The following is a 24,919-nucleotide window of genomic DNA, read 5'->3' as shown; positions in this document are numbered from 1 at the left end:
GTTCTATAAGAAAGCAGGCTGAGCAAGCCACGGGAAGCAAGCCTGTAAGCAGCACACTTCCATGGCCTCTGCATCAGCTCCTGTCTCTAAGCCCATGCCCTGGTACTGCCATGGCTCCTTTCAGTGACAGACTACAATGCAGAAGTATAAGTCAAATAAACCCTTTCGTCCTCAACCTGCCTTTTGGCTTTGGTGTTTGGTCACAGCAATAGAGACCCTAACTAAGTCACCAGCTCGGGGTTGCTTTTGTGAAGTTTGAAGTAGCCACACTAGCCTTGAATTCCCTATGTGGTCAAGAATTAAGAAGTTTGCCTTGAACTTCTAATCCTGCTGCCTCCACCTGCCCAGTTTATGGGGCTGAGGCTGACCAGGGCTTTAAGAATGCTGAGCAGGCTATCTACCAATTGAATGACACTCCCAGGCTTGCTTCTTTTCCTTTTGTTTTTGTTTAAGACAGTGTCTCCCTATGGAACTCTGGCTGGCCTGGAACTACCTGTGTAGATCAGGTGGGCCTCAAACTCAGAGAGATCTGGCCGCCTCTTGAACACTGGAATGGAAGTCATGCTACATCGTGGCTTGCTTCCTGATGGCATTTGCTGCCCACCAGGAAGCACAGAGCCACAGTGATGGGTGCTTTGCCTGGAATTGTTCCCGAGGAAGTGAGCCTGGAGTAAGGATACTCAGGAGAACAGTAGGGGTGGGGTTGGGGCACAGGAATCCCACCACTACTACAGACAGAGCCAAAGCCCACCTTCTCCAGCTCCCTCAATTGTAATCTGGGTTCCTTACTTCTGGCCTTTTTAATTCCTGTCCATCTTGGTAAGTGGGAGCAAGTGAGCTTTCCAGTATCCTTGGAGCAGAAAAACCTGAGCAGCTAACTGGAGTACCAAATGAGCCTCCCCACCCCCCTTAATTTTATGTGTGTAACCATTTTGCCTGTGTATCTGTGCGCCGTTTGGGTGCCTGGTGCCTATAGAGGCCAGAAGAGGGCGCAGGCCACCAACTGTTATAGAAGATAGTAAGCCGGACCGGCCAGTGCTCTTAACCACTGAATCTCCATTTTAACCCCAAGCAAGCCTATTAACCTCCTAAATGCTTGTTGGAACAGGCCGGTTACAATTAGATCAGCGCCTGGAGAGATCAGGCCTCACCCCCTTCAACTGACCAGACCCTGCTGAGGATTAACAAGCACCCATCCTGGTGCAGGGAAACAAGGTAGGGATGGTTTAACCACACCTGTCCCAAGCCCCGTCCCTAGCTACGACAGATGTAACCGGGCATTGTAAATGACCTGTCCTATCTCTGCACCCCCTGGCCAGTCCCAGTATCTTCCAGTCCCAATGGCCTCAAATCGTGCATGTCCCCATAGCAAAGCCATAGATCATCCTAGGGCATCTGTCTTCTCTAGAGAAGTTATAATAGGAAAGGCTTCCCTTTGTTCTCTGGACACAACTTGCCAGAGCCCAGTCCCCATCTAGTGGCTGAAGTGAATAAGGAGCCCGCTACATCTGAAATGGGCTTTGCAGAACTCATCTAGTAGCTCGCTCTTGCCTGCTGCTTTCTGACTAATGTGTGCTCTCCCCCCTCCATTTATTTATTTATTTATTTATTTATTTATTTATTTATTTATTTATTTATTTTTACAAGACAGGGTTTCTCTATATAGCCCTGGCTGTCCTGGAACTCACTCTGTAGACCAGGCTGGCCTTGAACTCAGAAATCTGCCTGCCTCTGCCTCCCAAGTGCTGGGATTAAAGGCATACACCGCCACTGCCTGGCGCCTTGGCTGTCCTTGAACTAGCTCTGTAGACCAGGCTGGCCTTGAACTCACAGAGATCTGCCTGCCTCTGATCCGGGAGTGCTGGAAGTAAAGGCGTGTGCCACCATCATCTGGAAACACTTCAAGTCCTTACTTCTAGAAACTGAATTTCTCTTATCTCCCATTGTAAGGCTTTGACAAGATAAAAGAAATCATTAAAACCCTAGATTGATAAAATAGATTCTATTGCTGGTAAAGGAAAAAAGTTTATTATGCCCCAGTAGCTTAGGAACATTTGTATAGTTTGAATACTTTTTGAATTTGTGTTTGTGCAGGTCCTGATTGTTGTGTGAACTCATACATTTGACGAGAATTTGTGGGCTTTGGTTGCTAGGCTACAGGTGAAAAACTTTCCTGGTAACCTGCTCCTGCACAAGACTCCAACCCCTCACCCCTCCTATACCCATTCTTTGTAAATCATCTCAAATCAGGAAGCTAAAACTTGTCAGATCGATGGCCCAAGCCCATGTGATATAGAAATCTCCTATTCCCTCCTCCCTTCTTCCCCCTGGAGGGTCCATAGAAAGAAAGGTCCCTCTCCCCTTGTGGGATATGAGTCGTCCCCAGAGCTCTGGCACCCCAAATAAAGTCTCATGTGATTTGCATCAAAGACAGTCTCTTGTGAGTTCAGGGGGGGGTGTCTGCGCCATTCGGAGACTAGAGCAAGTGTCTCCCCGTTTTTTTGGGAGTCTTACACCATATTAAGCATATTCCTTCAGTCCATTGAAAGGGACTTCACACTTTAGAGTGGTAGGTGGGTGGCTCAGGGGTTAGGCACTCTCATGGCTCTTGATGAGGGTCTGGGTTTGGTTCCCAGCAACATGTTCATTCACAACCTTCTGCAACTCCAGTTCCAGGGGCCTCTGTTCCAGGGAAGCTTCTGGCTTCCGAGGGCACCACACACACACACACACACACACACACACACACACGGTGCTCATACATGCAGGCTATTTATTTATTTATTTATTTATTTATTTATGTTACGGTAAGTGAAATCCGGACAGACAGACAAAGGGGACAGAGACTGCCATCTTCCATCTTGCTCTAGGCCAGGCTGAGCATGCTCTTTAGTTTCCTGTCTAGGCTCCGTGGTGACTGCTGCTTCCAGGCCAGCCTGCTCCATCTCTCAGTGCCACACTGCTCACCCTCTTCTGCTTCCTAGTGCAGCTTTATATAGAAGGCGGCAGCCATGCCTGATCCAGCTTCAAATGCTACCACCATCTAGTGCACGCCTAGAGCAGAGGTGGCGAGCAATGAATTTTCCTCTATGTACTGCTTTAGCTGCCCGGCACAGGCTCTGTCTTCTGTTCTTTTCAGGGTTATTGGCACTTTCCAACAGGGGAAGGGGTGGTCCCATACTGCCTACGCTGCCCTTGATCTTCCTGCATCCGCATCCCAAGTGCTGAGATTACCGATGTGCATCACCTCGCCAGTTATTGTATCTGATACTATCACACTACCGCTGACCAGGAAAGAAGAATTCTTTTCACCTCATGGGAAAACCAAAGCTCAAAGATAAGGAAACTTGCTTTCAGAATACAGGGTGATTCTGCCCCCTACTTGACCTCAGGATTCACGGTCCATCAAGTAACCTGGGGACATGTGGTGAGTCTGAGCCTCTGCTCTGGCTCAGCTATCTCCCAGTTCCTTGTCTTCTTTGAAACCATTACGCCACCTGTAAAACCCTTTAGTACCCAATTAGGGCTCCTTGGTTAACCAGGAGTGGGCCTTGACTTCCAATGCCTATGCACATCGGACATCATGAATACCGGAAGGATCATTTAAAATATCTCCTGAAGGCAGGTGTGAAGGTGTTCAGCTCACTGTGAAGGTGGAGATGGGAGGATCAGGAGTTCCAGTGAGTTTCTGCTACACAGTGAGTTTTAGGCCAGCTTGGGCTACATGAAACCTTGTTTCAAAACAAACAAAAGAAAACCCCTGCCTGAAGGAGGAAGACAAAACCCACAGAGGCAGACCCAGAGCTACTCTGGACTCAGCTAAGGAGCCACGGAAGACAACCTAGCTTTTTCCCTATCCATTCTTCTGCAACACTTCCTAACCCCCTGTCAGCACTTCCTAACCCCGTGTCAGCACCCAGAGCTTCAGTGTCCCTGTCCCCAGTGGATTTCTTCTCTCTCGCTTCTCAGCTGTAGCTTGTTGAGGAAAGATTTCAGTGGAGCCGGAGGGATGGCTAAGCAGTGGACTGCAGTGTGAGTTCCTGGCACCCACTTTGGTTTGGGGGGTGGGGGGCTGGGGCTGCAGCTGCAGGGGATCTGACACCCTTTTTTGGCCTAGGGGAAGGTCTGCCCTCTTCTGTAGATACACACCCCACCCCCACATACATACATACATAATTAATTTTTTGAGACAAGGTTTCTCTGTATAGCCTTACCTGTCCTGGAATTCTGTTTTTGTTTTTGTTTTTTTTTTTTTTTTTTAAAAAAAAAGACAGTAAGGCGCGGTGGTGCATGTCTTTAGTCCCACTGTGGCAGAGGGTTCTACGTGAGTTCGAGGCCAGCCTGGTCTACAAAATGACTTCCAGGACAGCCAGGGGCTACAAAAAAACAAAAAACAAAACAACAACAACAAAAAACCTGTCTTAAAAAAAGAGGCTTTGATAAACTTGTACCCAGGCTGAGGAGGTGACTCAGGACCTTCTTTAAGCTGAGTCTCTGTCCATTTGCATTTCAAAAGAAGTGCTGCACTCTTGAGACGCAATTTCAGTTGCTAATGAGAGCAGAGACTGAACTTTCCTGTGTGCATCTTAGAAGAAATGGTAGAAACTCACCACGTCCTACTGACCTCACACTCCGGTTTCCGGTTCCCTCACTCAGCATTGAACAGCTGCTCAGCCAGGACCCCATAGGCTCTCAGAGCCTGAACCTTTCTTCCTGGGTTGTTTACATTGGAGTCAACACACCCGGCAGAAATACGTACATTCATATTCATATTCTCTCTGTGTGTTTGTCTGTCTGTCTGTCTGTGTCTCTGCCTCTAAGTGAGTCTCATGTTGCCCAGGTTGGTCTCAAACAGCCAAGAATGACCTTGAACTTCTGATCTTCCCGCTTTCATTGCCGGGTGTTTGGATGCGTTCCGTGAAGCTCAGGGCATTGAACCCAGGGCTTTTCAAACGCTATGCACGCACTCTACCCACTGAGCTACACTCCTCCGGCTAGCTGTGAAGGCTGCCAAGAACTTCCAGGGAAAAGCCGCTGCTCTGGAGTCTGATTGGGATACAGTCTTTCTTCCTACTTAGCCGTCCTCCATCGCGCATGCTCCAGTGGCATCGGCCCGGCGCAGGGGCTCTGCAGATTGTAGTGCCTACCTTCAGGGCAGGAGAGGAAGCTTCTGTGGCCCAGACTCCCCTTCCAGGTCATAGTTCTGATCTGGCTACTCAAGAATTCTACCTCTGGGCTTGCAAGCTGGATCAGCAGGTAAAGGCCTTTGTGCACAACTCTGACAGCCTGAGTTATCTCCAGAACCCTTTAATCCTAACACACACTTGGGAACAGAGACAGGCAGATCTCTGTGAGTCCAAGGCTAGCCTGGCAAGTTCTAGGATAGTGGGGGGGGAGGCACTTAGAGAGACCTTGGTGAAGGAGGAGGAGGAGGAGGAGGAGGAGGAGGAAGAGGAGAAGGAGGGAGGAGGAGGAGGGGGAGGAGGAATAAGAGGAGAAAGGGGAGAAGCACAAGTGGACAGTGAAAACTGCTTCCACAAAGTTGTCATCTGACCTTCACATACAGCTGTGACATGCACAGTGCTCACACATGCATGCATACACACACACAACATACAAATACATTAAAAAAAATTCTCTCTTTATCCTCCAGCCAGGAATCAGACGTGTCTATTTTGTATGTGTGGTGTGAATGCGTCTGTGGAGGCTAGAGTTCAGCTTTGGGTATCTTTATCTACCAATTTTCTTTTATTTTCAAGACAGAATTTCATTATGTAGCCGTGCCTTAAAGAAAAAACAAAAACAAAAACAAAAAAACTCTGCTTGCTCACATGTATATTGAAGAGGAAACTCAAGGTTTTTGTTCCCCCAAAACATATTGTGTTTTATATGTTTATGTTGCATTTAGTAATCTCTTTAATGGATGTGGCGCTGTCTTACTAACAGGACACTGTTCTTTGTTATTCTCCTGCTCTTTGGTTCCAGTGTTTTAAGGAAGGCACTACAAGCTCCTTATCTCCTAACAGTACTGCATTAGCACGGGTGTAAACCGTTCAATGGATGTGATAGAAAACTGCCCACAGGTTTCTTAAACAAGAAACCTAAGGTTATTTTCAGGGTCAGGGTTAGGGTTAGGGTCAGGGTTATGGTTACAGTTAGAATTATGTTTAGGTTTCAGTTAGGGCAAGAGTATGTAGATCAGGCTAGACTGGAACTCATTGAGATTCGCTTGCTTCAGTTTCCTGAGTGCTGTGACCATGCACCACAGCCTGGCTTCCACCTCATTTTTCAGACAGGTCTCTCAGTGAACCTATAGTTTGCCATAGATCTGACCAGCAACACCCTACCCCCATGCCCTTGGGAATCTACTTACCCCAGCCTCCCTCCCCTCCCTCCTCCAGGCACTGAGATTACAGATTACAGATGCCTGCCTCCAGCCTGGTTTTTATGTGGGTGATGAGAGACTGAACTCAGGAGTTCAGGGGTGGCCCAGTACCCACTGGGCCGTTTCTCCAGGCCTCAGCTTTAAATCCCAAGTCTGTCGCCTTGTGACTGTGTGGGCTTGTAGCTACAGATGTGATAAATATGCTTTTCCTTCCCCTTCTCAGGCACCTAGAGATTGCTATCAAGCTTTAATGACACCCTTTGCATCAGCCCTCAAGACCCCTCATCAATCCTGTGCGTTGCGTTTCTTGAGAGTTCACACAAAAGGACTAGAATTCATCTGTTTATCTCCCAGGGACCCAGCCCAAGACAGGAAATTTGCTGTGCTTTGCTTTTACATAGGCTCCTAATGAACACTAGATTTCCTTTTTTTTTTTTTTTTCCTGAAAATTTGTGTTTGTTTTGCTGAGCTGGAGCTCAAACCCGGAGAGCCTGAGGCGTGCCAAGCAAGTGTCTGCCTGCTCAGTTCCAACACCAGCTCCAAATGTGTTCTTGTTCCTGTCGCTCTGTTTTTAACTTCTGAAAAGATGGGCACAGTTCCCAGTGCCACAAAAGACAGAGGGAAAGCCTCCTCCAGATGGGGATGCCCTGGGATATGCCCTCGGGGATAACGCATTTGATTGCTGTGCACTGCATCCCCTTGGCTTAGCCCAGGGACATCAGCTGGGGCAGCAGGCTCCTGTATAGTCAATGTCCCATCCTGCCTGCACCCAGAGTCTCTCTGCTTTGCTTTCCGAAGCCATAGCAGGAACAAACTTACAATGTGGAATAGCCTTCAACCAGCAGAGAGGGATGAGCAGCAGTTAGAGCCCCTTCTCCTTTAGCCCAGGCTGTCCTTGAACTTGCTATGTAACCTCTGCCCTTCAAGTGCTGGGATTATAAGTATTCACTAGCAAGCCCAGTTTATGAGTTGCTGGGTATAGAATAGAACCCAGGGCGTCCTGCACATTAGGCAAGCACTCTACCAACTGGCCTACACCCCCAGACCCCTTTTGCCTCTTTGCCTTTTTGCTGTCTCTCCACGTCTCACTTCTGCTTCTCTGAGGCAACTCTTGTCTTAGGGGATACCTCAGAAACCAGAGAAGCCAAAGGAGATACGTGCTAGCGACTCTCCTGGTATACAAGGTTCATTCATAGACGAGATAGATAGATATCCACTAATAAAACTACGTAACATTGCAAGAGAGGATTATTCTGCATGTATTCTAAATCTGTTTTTTAAATAGTCATTTAATATGTTCACAGTATAAACTCACAAAACATAATCCATCCACCATGGACAATGAACACATTTCCATGTCGATAAATGCAATCTGAAATAGAGTCTATCTCCCCGTGTCCCCATGCTGGGGACTGAACTCAGCCTTGCTCTTGTACCGTTTAGCTCCAGACCCCACTCTGACACACCGTCTTTAATGTCACTGCAGGTGTGCCTTATCTCTGACTTAATTCACTTAGTTTACAGTGTCTGGGTGAACACACTACGACTCAGCTCTTTGTAGAAGGACGGAACGGCTTCCCCTGCCAAGCCCCAAGCTTTGCACCCTCTCGAACGCTCACTCTGAACTCAATAATGTTCTCTGGCATACTAACAGGCCAGCCTTTCATTTGAGCAGTTTAGTGGGCTTCAGAAATTATCCTTCTATCCTTTTTGAAAATCAGAACATGTGTGCATCTTCAGGGCTCCCCCTCCCTTCTTTTTTCTTTCATTTGCTGTAATTTCCTCTACAGCAACGACGGTATCTACACCTGCCTGCAGGTCCCTGGGGTGCCATATGTCCTGGCTTAGAAGGGTGAGCTCACTGCAGGTGGCTCAGTGCTTTCTGTCCACTACACCCCCTCTGGGGTTTTGGTCTTTTGTTCAGCTCAGTGTGAAGCAAAATTGTCTGTCCCCTGTGCCAGAGCACCGAACCCTGAGTAGAACCCTTTACAGCGCGATTTGCTCTGTCTCTGCTCACTGGGGCTTCGGCACGTTGCTAACCTTCATTCTTATAGACCCTACCATTCCGGGCTGCGCATTCCTCCCACATCTCTTTGTATGTGTGTGTTTTTCAAACCCTAGCTCGTTAGAAAGCTGCCAGTGCACCTCACAAGGTTTCCTATAAGCCCCCCCCCTTAATTTCCGATGGTGAACCCTTGCAATTCCTCACTGGAATCCCAGGGCTTTCAACAGCTCTCACTCACTGGTATGAATGTATTCAATATATCTGGTCCTGTTCTATCTTCGCAACCTCCCTGTGATGTCCTATTGCATGTAAGTCCTTCTATTCACTGGCTGAATAGCCATCAGCACAGAAAGGCACAGACACCATCTCAGAGATACCCAGCAAGCCAGTGGACCAGCCTCGGATTGAGTGAGTTTTAAATGTAACTCCCTTTGTTTATGTGGGCAGAGAGAGGGGTCTGGACCCTCCCAGATGCAGCTGAAGCCAGCAGGCTAAGCCTTCGCTTCTCCTTCCTCACAGGCTCTGAGCTGAGTCCTTCCCTAGATGAATCATGGAGGCCACCTCCTCTTGGATTCCATCCCTTTCCCGAGCCCAGCAAGCCAGCTATAAGTTGGCAACACTTCTCTAAAGCTGGTACCTAAACTATCCTCACCTGGTCACAAAATAGCCTCTGTTTACAGATGGTATGCACATGCATGCACATACATGCACCACAGGTGCAAAGGTGGCCCCTGCAACTCTTCACACACAGGCACATACATCCTGGACACAGAATCACCCCCACATCACTCTGTCATTATCTCTCTGGACCTCACTCGGTGTGTGTCTCTCAGTGTCTGTTTCTCTGTTTCTGCCTCTCTGGCACACATGCACATACACAAGTCTTTCCCCCCTCCCAATCCCATGACTACAGAAGCACCCTCAGATCTATCTCTGACCCTCACTCAGGGTCTTTGCATCTTTGTGCGTTTGTGTGTGTGTCTGTCACACACACACACACACACACACACAGAGACACACAGACATAACCACACAAGTATCAGTGTCTGTCTCTGGCAGCCAAGGTGGTCAGTGTCTCTTCTCCCATCCTGTCATCGCCCCCCGCCCCTCCACTCCCCACCCCCGCTCTTGGGTCTAAAACCCACCCAACCCTGACCCCCTACCCCTAGTGTCACTTACCCTCCATACTGTCTGCTCCGGGACACTCTCCAAAGGAGGCAAGCACCTTCCAGAGGGTGGGTTGGGGTCCAGGAAGGGTCTGGGGTCTGGGTGGGCTACCCTCGTCCCCGCTTCACCGGTCGCTCGCAGGCGAGCAGGGAGCGCTCACTCCCTGGGGTGCGGGGTGCAGCACCCTCCCAGCGCTGCAGTCCGCCGGACTCTGCCGCCCGCCCCGCGCCTCCTGGACCGGAGGGAAGGAGGGGGCTGGCGCCGCGCCGTCTCCATGGCACCCGGCACACCTGTACGGCCGAGCGAGGGCGCCCCGAGCACCTCCCCCGCAAACTCTCCCAGGACCCCGCACCCTCCAAAGTGCGGGCGGTGCCCGCCGCAGCACTGCTGGACACACACCAGCCTCTGTCCCCACTCTTTACCAGCCTGCCCCTCACTCGCCCACAATGATAGCCAGGACTTATCTCTCTGAAGAGACCAAGAAGTCGCTGTCTTTACATAGGCGGGACCCCTACAGAGAAGCCGGTGAGCTCTCCCCAGTGAACGCGGACAAGATGTCTGATAGATGATGACCCTGACTTCTGAATCAAATAGACCAGGCTTGGGCAAGTGTCGCGTCTGCACTGAGCCAGAGTTCCTGCATCTGTAAAGCGGTTCTAAGGGAAGCAAATGTGTACATTTCTGCCCACCATATAGTAGACACTCAATTAATGCCCCTTGCTGGACAAGAGAACACTGCCTTGACCATCCTCAGTCCCTGTCACATAGCCAGAAGACAACACTGCCTGCACATCTGCCATTCGAATGAAGATCCCCGGGTTTTGGGCCAGTGAAAGAAAGTGAGTGGACCACTCCTTCCTTTTTTCAAGCATCTAGATTGTTCTCTTTTGTAACTTCTGAAATATCTAGAGACCAGCACTCTTGAAGTAGAATTCATCTCTCAAGTTAGAATCACTCGGGGGATGGGTGGGGGTGTGTGTGTTTAAGTGCCAGCAATAGACTGGGCGTGGTGGTACATACCTTAAGTCCCAGCACTCAGGCAGAGGCAGGCGGATCTCTGAGTTCAAAGCCAGCCTGGTCTACAGAGTGAGTTCCCGGACAGCCAAGATTACACAGAGAAACTCGGTCTCCAAAACACAAGAATTCCAATGTTTGAGAGGCAGAGGCAGGCGGATCTCTGACTTGGAGGCCACCTTGGTCTACATAGCGAGTACCAGGCCAGCCGGGGCTACAAGGTGAAACCCCAGTCTCTAAAAAATAACAACAACAACAAAACAACAGAAGATGTCTTTCGCTCACCAGATGAACAACCTTGATCCTCTGAAAGGGTGAATGTCACTGTGATACCCGCTCCCCTCTGCCCCCCATCTCCTTGAGGCTTCTAGGTACTAGCTGATGTAAACCTGACCGCCCCTTTATGGTTCTATCCGGTCCATTTCTCCACGTCTAATCCTGTCTCTCCCTCCCACCACTGAACGGGCCTCTCATGAGCTCCTCGCCATTTTCCACCTGCCCCTATGCTGTGCCCCTGCCTGGTCTTCCCGCCACCCCTCACCCCATCCACCGCTTTCTGCTCTCAAGTCTGCACAGCTCTTCGGCTGGTGTTTCCTAAACTTTCCCAGAAGTTTGGAATCATCCAGAAGGTTTTAACAGCCACCTCCTCCTCCCTCCCTCCCTCCCTCCCTCCCTCAGATCACACCTAGTCTTTATTAAATTGGAAAGTCTCGGGCGTTAAGGAGATTGGAGGTACATTGAGCTCCCTGGCAAGTCTTGCACATAGCAGAATGACAGTGACACTGCAGTCCTGTCCCTCTCTCTGCCCATCTTCCTCTATGATCCTCTCCTCCTTTCGTTCTCTCCACAGACTGCTGTAAGAAAATGTCACAGGATGAACAACTTCACAGTGGAGACATATTTTATAGTGTCCTGGGAGCTGCTAAATCCAAGATAAAGATTTCAGCAGGGTAGTGGTGTTATTCATGGGAGGCGGAGGTAGGTAGTGGATCTCTGTGAGTTCGAAGCCAGCCTGCTCTGTGGAATGAGTTCCAGGACAGCCAGGGCTACACAGGAAAAACCCTGTCTTGAAAAACAAACAAAAAACCTCCTAGTGCTTCATTCCCCTGTGCCCTTGCACATTTACCTGCCTTCCCACTCCCCTTCCTGGTGTGTGTGTGTGTTTTTTAAAGAAGGCTTTCTGGTGGGTTTTTTTTTTTTTAATTTTATGTGCATTAGTGTTTTGCCTGTATGCATGTCTGTGTGAGGGTGTTGTATCCCCTAGAACTGGAGTTACAGACAGTTGTGGGCTGCCATGTGGGTGCTGGGAATCGAACCCAGGACCTCTGGAAGAGCAGCCAGTGCTCTTAACCACTGAGTCATCTCTCTAGTCCTGTTGTCTTTGTTTTTAATTTTATTTATTTATTATTTTGAGATGATGTCTCACATAGCCCTATGGGCCTGGACCTCAATATGTAGGCTTGAGTCTCCAATTCTTCTTACTCTCCCTAGTGCTGGGATTATCAGCACGTGTGGCTACCACACCTGATTTACATCCTGCTGGCGCTAGAACCCAGGACTTCCTGTTAGGCAAGTATTCCACCAACTGAGCACATGGCCAGCTCTTTTTAATTGTTTTTTCCTTCTTTGTTTCTGAGACAAAAATCCCATTGTGTAGCCCAAGCTAACCTCAAATATAAGATCCTCCTGCCTCAGCCTCCCAAGGACTGGAATTAAAGATGTGTCTTTTAGCTAGTGCGTACCAGCCAGAACTCAGGAGGCAGAGGCAGGTAGATAGAGATATATGAGTGAACTTGAGGCCAGCCTGGTTTACAGAGTGAGTTCCAGGATAGCCAGGGCTACACAGAGAAACCCTGTCTCGAAAACCATATATATTACACACACACTGTATATATATATATATATATATATATATATATATATATATATCCTCTCTCTCTCTCTCTCTCTCTCTAGGGAATCAGGACCCTCTCCTTAATCAAACAATATAGGCCCTATCTCCAAATTTATTAATTTTGCTTAGGATGGAGAGACACACAGTCATTCAGTATGTAACATCCTCTAAGGGCAGATATCCACTGTCATTCCCAACAGCCATCCTGGTGAAGACCCTTACTGGTGTTGAAGGACTGCACGAGGTCTGCGCTGGCTTGGCATGTGTACCCCTTCTCTCCAAGCTAGGTTGGAAAGTGTGTTCTGAGATGCCCAGCAGAGGTGGTAAGTGTGCAGAAGGAGGGTTGGCATCAGGCCAAACAGTGCCCTCTGGGGTGGCTCTTCTGTGGAGGGCATCCAGGCACTCCGGTGGGAGACTCCGTCTTTCTCCCTGACTGGAAATGCACAGGAGCCTTTGGGGCAAAGGGAGCCATCGAGTAGCTGCCCTCTTGGAAAAGGCTCAGAATTCTTGGGAAAGGAGAAATGGATCTCTCTGGATGGTGAGGATGTGGCCCTGGGGCTCAGACCCCACCCACACTGTGGACTCCTGCAGTGTGTGTTTAATGGAGGAGAGGGGCTTCCCTTTCAGAGCGAGAGGCTCAGGCAGGAGTGAGATGTCTTCCCGGAGCCTGGAAATAGCCTCTGAGGAGCATTTCACTGTAAAAGCCTTAAAATGCTTATTAGCAAGCCCTCCCCAAGGAAGCAGGTCAGCGCTGTTCTCTGCATTTATAAATGACAATAGAGGACTCAGATGGCTGGCTCCATCCGGCTGCAGAGCTGGATAGAAGCCACCAGAGAGACTAGAGACGGGAAGCACGGAGAAGTCCACAACGGGCCACCGAATCCAAACAAGGAGCTAGAAACCTGGGTATTCTCTTCACAGCTCCGACACTGGCTCCCTGCACATCTTCTCTTGGGAGCTCAGCGTCCACATCTCTAAAGAATGAGAGGTTTGGGTAAGCGAGGGCGTCTCACAGCCCCCATTATTGAGCCTAGGTATATGGAGTCTTCCGAGAGGCTGGGGACACCTTGAGGAATCCTGTTCTCAGGCTGGGGTTCACATTGTGACAATGGCATCTTTTGTGGAGGGTGCTGAGCCTAGAAGAGCTCAGGGACATCTCTAGGACATCACAGGCTTTAGAGGACCAGGATATCAGTCTGAGATGGGAGGGCAGGGGCAGCCCACAGGCTTTCTAGAGCGTAGGTGGCTGAGGTCTTCTGTAATCCACCGACCTGGACCCTCTAATATAGTTCCAAATATTGTAGTAACCCCCAACCATACAATTATTTTTGTTGCTACTTCATAGCTGTAATTTTGCTACAGCTATGAATTGTAATGTAAATCTTTTTGGAGACAGAGGTTTCTTAAAGGGGTTGTGGCCCACAGGTTGAAAACCATGGTACAGTCTAAAGACCTGGATTTGAGAACCAGTTCTTCTTTCAACTGGGAGCGTCCCCATTATATGTGACTTTGACCACATGTTCCACCGTCTTTTTGTTTGTTTGTTTTTGTTGTTCTGAGACAGGGTTTCTCTGTGTAGCCCTGGCTGTCCTGGAACTTGCTCTGTAGACCAGGTTGGCCTCGAACTCAGAAATCTGCCTGCCTCTGCCTCCCAAGTGCTGGGATTAAAGGCATGTGCCACCACTGGGTTGTCACGTGGGTGCTGTATTGATTACTCGGATGGGTACAAATCTTAAGAAGTGAATGTAAACTTTTTGTATAAGGTAAGAGAACCGCAGCCTGTCAGTGGCTGGTGCCCATAAACCCAGCTCGTAGGAGGCTAAAGCAGAAAGATTACCTTAGGAGGAGTTTGGGGCCAGCCTGGACTCAAAGTGAGTTTCAGGTTAGCCTGGGCTACAAAGGGAGACCCTGTGCTGAAAAAACAAACAAACTAACTAAACAACAGCAGCAGCAGCAACAGCAGTAACAACAACAACAACAACAACAACACCAGAAGGAAGAAAAGGAAGAGGTGGAGGAGGAGGGGAGAAGGGAGGAGGCTCGCTTTGTTATAATTACTTTTCTCAATTCAGTGACTAAGTACTTAACAAAAGCAATGTAAGGAAGGGTTTCTCTTGGCTCCCTTTCTGGTCTAGGCCATCACATGGGGAAGGCTGCACGAATATCACACATCCGTGGTCAGGGAGAATGGAAACTGTGGCTGCTCAGCTCCTTGCATCTTAAAGTAAGTCTCTCTGGAGGCATCCTATAGGCATGCCCAGCATCCTTACAGACATGCCCAGCATCCTTATAGACATGTCCAGCAGCATCCTTACAGATATGCCCAGCATCCTTACAGACATGCCCAGCATCCTTACAGACATGCCCAGCATCCTTACAGANATGCCCAGCATCCTTACAGACATGCCCAGCATCCTTATAGACGTGCCCAGCATCCTTATAGACATGCCCAGCATCCTTACAGACATGCCAGTGTCCTTACAGACATGCCTAGTGTCCTTATAGACTTGCCTCAGGGTGTGTCCTCTAGTGATTCAGTGAAGCTGGCAATGGAAGTTAACCATCACAAATAAGAAGAGGAAGGAAAAGAGATTACGAAGAAGAGGATGAAGAGGAAGAGGGAGGGGAGGAAAGTAAGGGAAAAAAGGAGAAGGGAGGAGGAAGAGGGAGGGGAGGAAAGTAAGGGAAAAAAGGAGAAGGGAGGAGGAAGAGGGAGAGGAGATGGTAAAGCTGGCTGCTGCTGCCTCATGGACCACTAATGTCCGCATGCCCCTGTGGACCTTGGTAGAAGGCAGATTCTGAAAAGGAAAGTATTCTGTTTTGTGTATGTGTGTGCCTTGTGTGTGTGTGTGTGTGTGCCTATATGTTGGGATTTGAATCCAGGCATTTGAGCATGTTAAACACATACTTTACCAGATTTTTCACACACACACACACACACACACACACACACACACACACACACACACACCTCTACGATGCTGTTGGCTAAAGACCACAGTTTTAGCAAAGGTCTGGTTGGTGACTTGTTGGGAAACTGGTTTCTCTTAATGGTGAGATCTCAGGTAGAGAGCACAGTGGGGCGGGGAGAGCACAGTGGTGTGTGCTGGGAGTAAGGCGGGGCTGCACATCCTCTCATGGACTCTTGGCCACTCCACTTAGGACGAAATCCAGCCACAGTCTCTTGGCTCATGAGGGTCTGGGAAGACCCATGTGAGGAGGAGTGGCTAATGTTGATGCCAACATGTCCAGTGGGAAACATGGAGATTTCGTGTGGAACGGTTCAGCCCTCAGTGGAGAGACACTGTAGACCTACTATGAGCCAGGCATTGCTCAAGAGATGGGAAGGAGGGAAAGCCATAGACACCAAGATGAAGGTCCTACTGAGTATAAGTAATGGGCATAAATAAATGCTCATTGGGTATATAGAAGGTGATAAGATCTATGGATAAAGAAGAGAAATGGAGGGGTGTGTTTGTGTCTCTCTCCTAGAGAAGTGACAGCGACCCCCTAGTGGTTCATCAGAGAGGTAACAGGCAGTAGAGGATGCATGGTCCAAAATATCCTGTGTGAGCTCTTAATTTACCCGGAAGGAAATGGAGAGCCATTCAGGATTTGGAGAAGGAGTGACCTAGGATCTAGAAGGACCTTTTGGGTGCTGTGTGGATGGTTAGCAGAAACTCTTTTTTTTTTTTTTTTCTTTTTTCTTTTTGGTTTTTCGAGACAGGGTTTCTCTGTGTAGCCTTGGCTGTCCTGGAACTCACTCTGTAGACCAGGCTGGCCTCGAACTCAAGACATCCACCTGCCTCTGCCTCCGAGTGCTGGGATTAAAGGTGTGCACCAGGTGGCCTTGGGATTTGTCTTCTTAACATAGCTCACGTGTAATTATTTTTATTTTTTATTTTTTAATGCAGAGTTTCTCTGTGTATCTATCCCCAGCTGCCCTGGACTTTGCTCTGCAGACCAGACTGCCCTCTGACACCACCCAGGGGCATAACTCCTGATCTCAAAGTTTTCTGAGTGGAAGGTGTCAGCTACAGCAACCAGCTCTGTGAACTGTGCAGAAGACAGGCCCTCAGAAGCTCATCCTGGAAGGTCCCCTGTCCGATGTGGTCCCCATTGACAGGAAATAGGGTGCACAGGAGCCTCTGCTTGTAGGAATCTGGCTTTGCTCGTGTGGAATACCATTGGCTCCAGCTGGGTCTGTCAAGGCCCCCTCCGCCGCATCACTGGACCTCATCAGCCAACCTCAGAAGCCTGGCGCAGGTGTTCATCAATTGATCGGCTTTTTAATTCTTTGAGACATGGTTCTGATGCTGTAGCCCAGGCTGGCATCCACATCACAACAATTCCCTTGCACCTCCCAGGAGTGGAGTTCACAGCCTTGCAGGCTTCTGAATTATGAAGAAAGGTTCCCTATCGGCTTCCAGATGTCCTGTGGATAGATGTCCTGCAGCTCTTTGTGGCAACGATAGGCTATGTTTTTGTCTCGACACTGAGGGCTTTTGTTCGTGATGGTGGGCAGTAAGTGGCCATGGGAAGCAATCTCAGGGCATGGCAGGTCCATAACACTGATGTACCCGCCTGTGTTGCGGAAACTGCTCTCATGATTAGCTGGGGAAGCAAAGGCTCAGAGGGGCCTTTCCCCAGGATCAGGCCATCTGAAGAAAGCCATTGGTCACTTCTATGCAAGTGGGCCTCTTGTGAGGCCAGGCTCACACCAAAGACCCCAGACCAGCAAAAGCAAAAGAGCCTGTCCTAAAGGCCTGGTTCCAACGCTTCCCGGTCATGTGCTTACCCCTTCATCCCTGTCTGCTGGTAGAGGGATGCTACAGTTACAAACAAGGGCACTCAGGTCCCTTGGGAGCGGGGAGCTAGAGAGGGCTCAGTGGTTAGGAACATTTGTTGTCCTTGAAGAGGGCCAAGGTGTAGTTTCAAGTACCCACCTGATGGATCCCAACCATCTGTAACTCCAGTTTCAGGGGTTCAGGGGCTGTCTTCTGACTTCCTCAGGTACAAGGCACATACATGATGGGATGCATATACATGCATGCATGCATGCATACATATATGCACACACACAAGTACATACATACATATGTACATACATACATACAAATATATGTATACATACACATGCATACATACATACATACATTCATACATAAATACATACATACCTGCAAGCAAAACACTCTTAAAATAAAATTTAAAAATCTAAAACAGGTCTCTTCCTGGGACAACTGGATGTTGAGAATTCATGAGCACTAGTGCCCTGTGTTACCTCCCTTCCTCCCTCCCTCACTCCCTCCCTCCCTTCCTCCCTCCCTCCCTCCCTACCTCCTTCCCTCCCTCCCTTCCTCCCTCCCTCCCTTCCTTTCTTTTTTGAGACATATTTTCCCTTTATAATCCTTGCTGACCTGGGCCTCTCTTTGCAGACCAGGCTGGTTCTTGAACTCAGAGACTCACCTCTCTCTCTGCCCCTTGAACGCTGGGATTAAACACACGTGTGCCACCACACCCAGACCAGTGTCACCTTTCTTAGGGATGGGCCTGACCTGCTTGGCCCGGAGAGCCCAGCAGAGTCTTGTAGCTTGGGAGCTTCTTCTCTCAAACCTACCTCTTATCCTAGGCCTGGCCTGTTGCGGATTTCGTCTAACGCTTGGATTTGGTTATCTGGGTCCCCAAAATTGCACAAGAACCAGAATGTAAGACGCCGAGGGTCCCTACCCTCCCCAGTTGGTTTTGATTGGTAAATAAAGTTGCCGGCGGCCAATGGCTGGGCAGGGAGACAGAAGCGGGACCTTAGGAGTCCTGGGCAAAGGACCCAGGGGAGGAGGAAGGAGATAGAGCCACCATGCTGGGGAAGGAGTAGCTGCCAACCAGAGAAGTAAGGGACAGAGAGACAGCCAACACGTAAGAGCCAGCAAAAGCGGCCCCGGGGCCCCCCACCCCACTGGGTCTAGGGCAACAAAGATGGAATATAGATTTTACTAAGTAATAACTCAGGAGTATCAGAGGGGAGGTGCTAGCTATGTGGAGGTTTGGGAGTAGCCCAGCCATTAAGCTGTTTAAGACATATTAAAATATTAGGCTGTGTGTGTGTGTGTGTGTGTGTGTGTCTTTCATTCGGGTGTGTGTGTGTGTGTGTGTGTGTGTGTGTGTTTCATTCAGGAACCCAGAACACTGGGGCGTGTAGTGAAGAATGCCCTGCCACTACCCGGTCCAATTGAGTAGATATTTATTGGCAACTGCAACACTGCCCTTTCTGGTCTTGGCTCCTTTTCCAGGAATCCACTGAGGTAACCGGCAACTCTCCCATTCCTTGGCTTTCTGAGAAGGGATCAACACATTTCAAGCAAAGAGTAGTTTCAAGGCAGGATTCATGCTATGTTTTGGAAAGCTAGCAATGCAAACCCTCTCACGCTGTGCTGTCTCCAGCAAGCACTCTGTCAGTCCATCATCTTAGACACAGCCATTCCATCCCAGGAACCTCTGGCCCAGAAAACAAAAGCAACGAACAACCTATTCAACTCAGGAAATTTCAGAATCACTTAAGGAGTCAGACTGCATTAATAGCAACGAAAATGCTAAAAACTCTTTCACTCCTTTGCCCTGATCACTCCCTTACCATGTGCACACCCATCTTTGTTTGTTTTTCCACACAGGGTTTCTCTGTATAACCCTGGCTGTCCTTGAACTTACTTTATGAATCAGGCTGGCCTAGAACCCAGAGATCCACCTGCCTCTGACTCCCCAGTATTGGGATTAAAGGTGTGTTCCCCCCCCCCCCCAGTGCATGTCCAGTCCACCCGTCTTAACTGCACTGTAATCACCCTGTCTTGCTCAAGGCTTTCTGTCTGCATGAAAGACCCTGCCTAAAATCCAGACTCTGCAGCCTCAGAGGAAACTCGCTACAAGAAGGGCAAGGGAGGCTTTTCTGTCAGCCAGCAAGTCAGAAGTCCTAAAAGCTGGCTGACAGGAAAGGCCTGGTTAGCAGGGGGGCATTTAATGGCAGAACATTTAAGAGTCCAAGAAACAGGGATCGTGTGAGTTCCAGCAAGCTCCCTAGCAATTTCCTAGCACAGCCCCTCCATTCTGCAGCTGGGAACCAAGGCTTGGAGGGGGCCGGGAATTTCTGGAAATCACACAGCTGCTAAGACAGCACCAAGGGAATAAACAGGTTAACTGCCATGATGAGCCTGGTACCTGCTGAGCACTCTCTGTGCCTCTTCAATAACAAACTGTGGTGCATCTGGCTTTACAATTCAAAGTAAATTCAAGTTGGCCAATTCAACCTAAAAAAAAAAAAAAAGCCTGAACCTAGAACAGCAGCTTTCCAGCTGGGACATCAAAGTCACCAGGAGGGTTTATTTGGGCAACACCAGCCTGACAGCTTCAGCCCTGTATCTGGTGTCGCTGCACTTATAACCAGCATCCAGCTCTCCTAGTCCACGACTCTGCTCACAGCACCGGGGACCCGGAGGAGTCAATGTCTAGCACAAGTAGGGGCTGACTATGAGCTGTTCATCCTTCCCACAATACAGTCCCCCTCTGGGCCCACATCTACCCTATTGCTCAGCAAGGCGCTGCTGTAGGCTGTCCATTCTGGGTGCCTGTCCCAATGCAGCTTTCTTTTTTACCTTGTGGTTTTGAGAATTCCTCCCCTGGAGCAGATGTGAACAACGTGTACTTCTCTACCAGTGTCAGACCAAAGTCTGGTTCCATTAAGGTTAAATCTGGGAATCACTTCGTATTTGGTTTCTTTACAGAGTGTGGGTGACCTCACCCAGCATGGATAATGGCGTCCTTGTAACCACAGAGATGGAGCCTCTCTGTTATCATTCTCTAGCCTATATGCTTGTATACAAATGGCTGGGAAAGCAGCTGGCATCTCACACTATGGGTCTGATGAACTTCCTCACCCACTTCTTCTCTGAGGGAACGCCCCCAGGCCACACCTTGCTCCTAAGGACACAGGCAGGCAGGCAGGCCAACTGATCTAATGACCATACAGCCACTGTCCTGTCCTTAAGAGAACCAAGCTCTCTATAATTCAAGCTTCCGGCAAGAGAGGGAGTTCCCCTTAAAGGTTGGCAGGTGACACCCAGCCCTAATTCCTGCGAGTTCGTATTGGGAGAATAAATCAAATACCACACATACACACTCAGAAAGGGAGGTGGGGGGGAAGAAAGAAAGAAAAAAAGAAACTATACACCAAGCACCAACGGATGAGATTAGCACAGCATCTTTTATTGCAGACTGAAGTATGGGGCTTCTTCACACTGTGAACCTGGATCTGGAGGGTTCTGACTGCACAGACAGGCCAGGTCATAATGTCAGGGCAGCGTAGAGAACAACTACCAGGAGCGACCCCACTTGGCATGCAGGGATAGCCAGAGGTAGGGTGGGAACACGGGGCATGCCTAACCATCCCCTGCTGATCACTATCTTGATCGTTGTAGAGACACAAAGATGGGGAAATGATCTGAGACGCAGGGGTCTCCCAGGCCGGAGCTGGGGGAGGCTGAACATATACTCAGATCCATGGAAGCGGAAGAGGAGGGTCAGCCTTCACTCTGCACACACCCAGGTCGCCGCCTAGACTCTCTGCTGATGCTCAAACTGTGACATTCCTGGAAGAAATCAGCTACTGTTCTTGCTGGGATAAGAACTATCTCTAACTTAGAAGGCCAGTGTGAGGTCTGAGACCCTGCATTTTAGCTTCCCCTTTACTGAAATGGGGTCTCACATAGCCCAGGGACTCTTTTTTTAAAGTTTCATGTATGTAGATACACTGTCGCTGTCTTCAGACACACCAGAAGAGGGCATCGGATCCCATTGCAGATGGTTGCGAGCCACCACGTGGTTGCTGGGATTTGAACTCAGGACCTCTGGAAGAGCAGTCAGTGCTCTTAACCACGGAGCCATCTCTCCAGCCCAGGGGATTCTTTACTCTAGGCCAAGGTTGGCCTAGAACTCCTGACCTTCCTGCTTCTACTTTCGGAGGTCTGGGATTATAAGAGGGCATCACAGCCGGGCGTGGTGGCGCACGCCTTTAGTCCCAGCACTCAGGAGGCAGAGGCAGGCGGATTTCTGAGTTCGAGGCCAGTCTGGTCTACAAAGTGAGTTCCAGGACAGCCAGGACTACACAGAGAAACCCTGTCTCGAAAAAACCAAAAAAAAAAAAGAGGGCATCACCATGTCTGACACTCTTCTTCTTTTACTTTGCCTGCTTTTGTTGCGCTGAGATAGGCTCTCATTATACAGCACAGGCTGGCCTCACCTCCACAATCCTACTGTCTCAGCCCCACCGTGTGCCGGATCTCAGGTGTACACCCCTGGAGGCAGCATTTCTAGCAAGCTGGTGTGAGCCTATCAACACCCTTGCATCCCTCTTCCTCTACAAGGTGAAACCCCCAACTCAGGGACACAGAGTAGGAGGGAGGAGCCAGTCCAGTCCGGGCTGCACCCAGCCCTTGCTTGGGCCCTGTGTCTACCTCCTCATCTGGCCAGCTGGCCTAGGGATGAGAGCGGAATGGGCAAGGTTTCTTTTAGGATACACAGCCATGATACCAGCCATGCTCCCATGGCAACCCCACCGAGAGCCAGGAACACTGTGAAGAGACAGGGGACCTGGACAAACTCCGTGGTGGGTTTCTGCTCTGAACAACAGTTTGAGTTCTAAAGGCAAAATGTTGGGAGACACAGTGGCCTAGCCTGGCCTGTGTCCTGGGGCCTCCACAGACCTACACAAAGGTGTAGACCAGCCAGAGCCGGGGGCGGCTGATAGGCCTGCTGCTCGGGCGAGGAGGTAGACACATGGAGATGAGGGGGTCAGGGATAGCCCCAAGCGCAGGCCTTAGCAGGGGGCAAGAGCCCAGCTGCCAGGGGGAAATGCCACAGTTCTGGGCACACTGGGACAGCTGGTGGCCCCTTAGACCACAGGCAGAGGTCATCAAGATGGCAGGTCATTATGGTGACAGCCTTGAGGTTGGTGGTACTGAGCCAGGGCAAGGCAACCAGGTTGTCATCTGAGGGAGGTCACAAGAGGAAGGTCAGGGTGAAGGAGGTCACCTAAGGACCTTGGGTCCCAGGCATCACACGCAGATGGCTTTGTCTTCTCTGGGCCACCTCTCCTATGGCCCTGTGGGTAATGTCTGACCAGGCCAGGCCACTCTCAGGGAGGGATAGAACGGAGTGTGTAGAAAGTCCTTCACACAATGGCTTGGGACAAGGAAGAATGAATTGTCCCTCTGTACCCTGGCCAGATGTCTGAGGGGTTCTTCAAAAAACGCTCCTGCCACAGGGTCCAATCAATGTCTGGGCTCAGGCTCCAACCAGTCCAGGGACCCTGATGGCCAGGACATGGCACCATGAAGGGCGTCGCTGTGTTCAGAAGGTGATAAATAGGCGGAGGTGGTCTCCTCTCAGAATGGTGACTGGCTCTCACACTGGATACAAGGCTTCACCTCGTAAGGTCCATCAAATGCCCAACGAGGCTCATCCAGGAGCTTAGAGGGCTACCGACGATGTGGAGACAGAACCTCTGAGGGGTCCCAGGCAGGAAAGGCTTGCCCCAAGTTTTCCTCCTTCTAAGTAACCAAGCTCAGAGAGAGCAAGAGACCTACCCAAGTCAGCACAGCAGCTGTGATGGCCCTGAGCCTTGGCTCTAGCCTCACCTCCCTCCTCCCTCTGGAGCACCAGGGCTCACTACTGTGCTAAGCTACCCACCCTGGCTTAGCTGTGCCCCTCCCTCTGTATGCTGCCTGGCCCACCCACCCCGCTCCCCAAGCTTGGCTTCCCATGGGCCTTCCTCCTCTCAGGATGGCAGGCCAGCATTCTTTGTCCCTTGCTGGGTGAGCACAAGGAGTGTGTCCTAAGGCGGAGGGGCCTGTGTATCCTCTGGAGACATGAGCATCTCAAACTTGATGAGCGGCGGGGCAATCACACGCACCTCGGCGCTCAGGGGGTTGAGGCGCAGGTTGATGACTCGCAGAGCTGGCATGGCGGCCAGCCTCTCCACCGGAACATCTGTTGGGAAGAGAGGGGACAGGTTAGAGGGATGGGGACCAGCTGGGTGGGAAGGAAGACAGAATGGGAAGACTTGGGACATACAGAGAGACGGCCTTTGATGTTCATGGACCACTGTGAAGGGACTCAGCTCAGGGGTCCTATGCCTTTATAAAGGAGGACCCTGGTTGGCCATGGATACACATGTCTGTAATCCAAGCACTTGGGATGTAGTGGTTGGAAGATTACGAGTTCAAGGTCACTCTCTACTACATAGTGAATGAGTCTGAGGGCAGCCTGGGCTACACAAGACCTTGTTTCAAAACCAGCAAGTTGTAGCCCAGCACTTGGGATGCAGAGGCAGCCGGATTTCTGAGTTCGAGGCCAGCCTGGTCTACAGAGTGAGTTCCAGGACAGCCAGGGCTACACAGGGAAACCCTGTCTTGAAAAACGAAAAAAACAAAACAAAACAAAACAAAACCCTCAGCAAGTAGTTATTGTGTGTGTGTGGGGGGGGTGGGGGTGGATCAGGTGTCTGAAAGATTGAATCACTGTATAAAGCCGTGATCTTACTCTTATGTTGGCTCAAATGAATTAGAGAACTTAAATCCTGCTGCATGAAGAAAACAGGAGAGCTGATCATAACAGCCTAGAATCTAGCAATACACAGAGGAGCATGTGAATGACATGCATGGAATCGCAGTCTGCTGTCAGAGCAGACAGAGCAGCATTCAGACACACGCTGAAACCTGAATCAGCTCTGCAAATACGGTGCTGCTGAAAGGGGCTGGGCACAGAGTCCCACTCAGCATCTTCAATAGTCAGGGACAACAAGCAGAGCACAGACTCCCAGAGCTGGAAGAAGTCAGGATGAGGCATCCATCTTGGAAGTGGATGGTGGTGGTGGCTGCACACTGTCACGGGAGCTGTCAGTGCCACCGAAGGAACACTGAAAATCCTGAAAATCGTCACGATGGCCAACTTTATGTCATTTACAATTACCCCCATTTTTTACACTTATTTGCGAGTATATATGTGGGTGTCTATATATATATATGAGTATAAATGTAAGTATATGTGTATGAGTATACATGTCAGTATATATACGTGAGTATATATGCATGTGAGTATATATGCATGTGAGTATATATGCATGTGAGTATATATTTATGTAAGTATACATGCATATGAGTATGTGTGTGTGAGTATATATGTATGTGTGAGTGCAATTGAGCACTTGTAAAGGACAACCATCCCAAACTGGTCTCTCCTTTCACTATGTGGCTCTCTGAGACTGTCATCAGATCATCAGTAAATGCCTTTACCCATAGAGCTATCTTGCTGCCCCTGTGGCACAAGGTTTTAAATTAGCAATATACCATGCTGGAGTCCACCGAACTATACACTTTCCATGTAGGAAACGCGTGGCGTGTGATACATT

At 49.6% G+C, this 24,919-nt stretch overlaps 2 protein-coding genes across 2 annotated transcripts in view; both read right to left on the bottom strand.

The window, feature by feature from the left end:
- Npffr1 (neuropeptide FF receptor 1) overlaps positions 1-9,647 on the bottom strand; it is a 32,566-nt gene extending 22,919 nt beyond the window's left edge. Inside the window, exon 1 of the mRNA XM_021205580.2 lies at positions 9,570-9,647. Coding sequence (XP_021061239.1) covers positions 9,570-9,576 — 7 coding nt within the window. The 5' untranslated portion in view covers positions 9,577-9,647. The remainder of the gene's footprint in view (positions 1-9,569) is intronic.
- An 11,956-nt stretch (positions 9,648-21,603) lies between these two features.
- The window catches only part of Lrrc20 (leucine rich repeat containing 20), a 109,018-nt gene continuing 105,702 nt past the window's right edge, over positions 21,604-24,919 (bottom strand). Inside the window, exon 5 of the mRNA XM_021205145.2 lies at positions 21,604-23,499. Within this exon, the coding sequence (XP_021060804.1) occupies positions 23,345-23,499 (155 nt within the window). The 3' untranslated portion in view covers positions 21,604-23,344. The remainder of the gene's footprint in view (positions 23,500-24,919) is intronic.

This window comes from Mus pahari, chromosome 9, assembly GCF_900095145.1.
Source record: "Mus pahari chromosome 9, PAHARI_EIJ_v1.1, whole genome shotgun sequence".
NCBI classification, from domain to species: Eukaryota; Metazoa; Chordata; class Mammalia; order Rodentia; family Muridae; genus Mus; species Mus pahari.
Note: the sequence above shows the minus strand (reverse complement) of the source record. Positions and strands in the feature narration are given on the sequence as shown.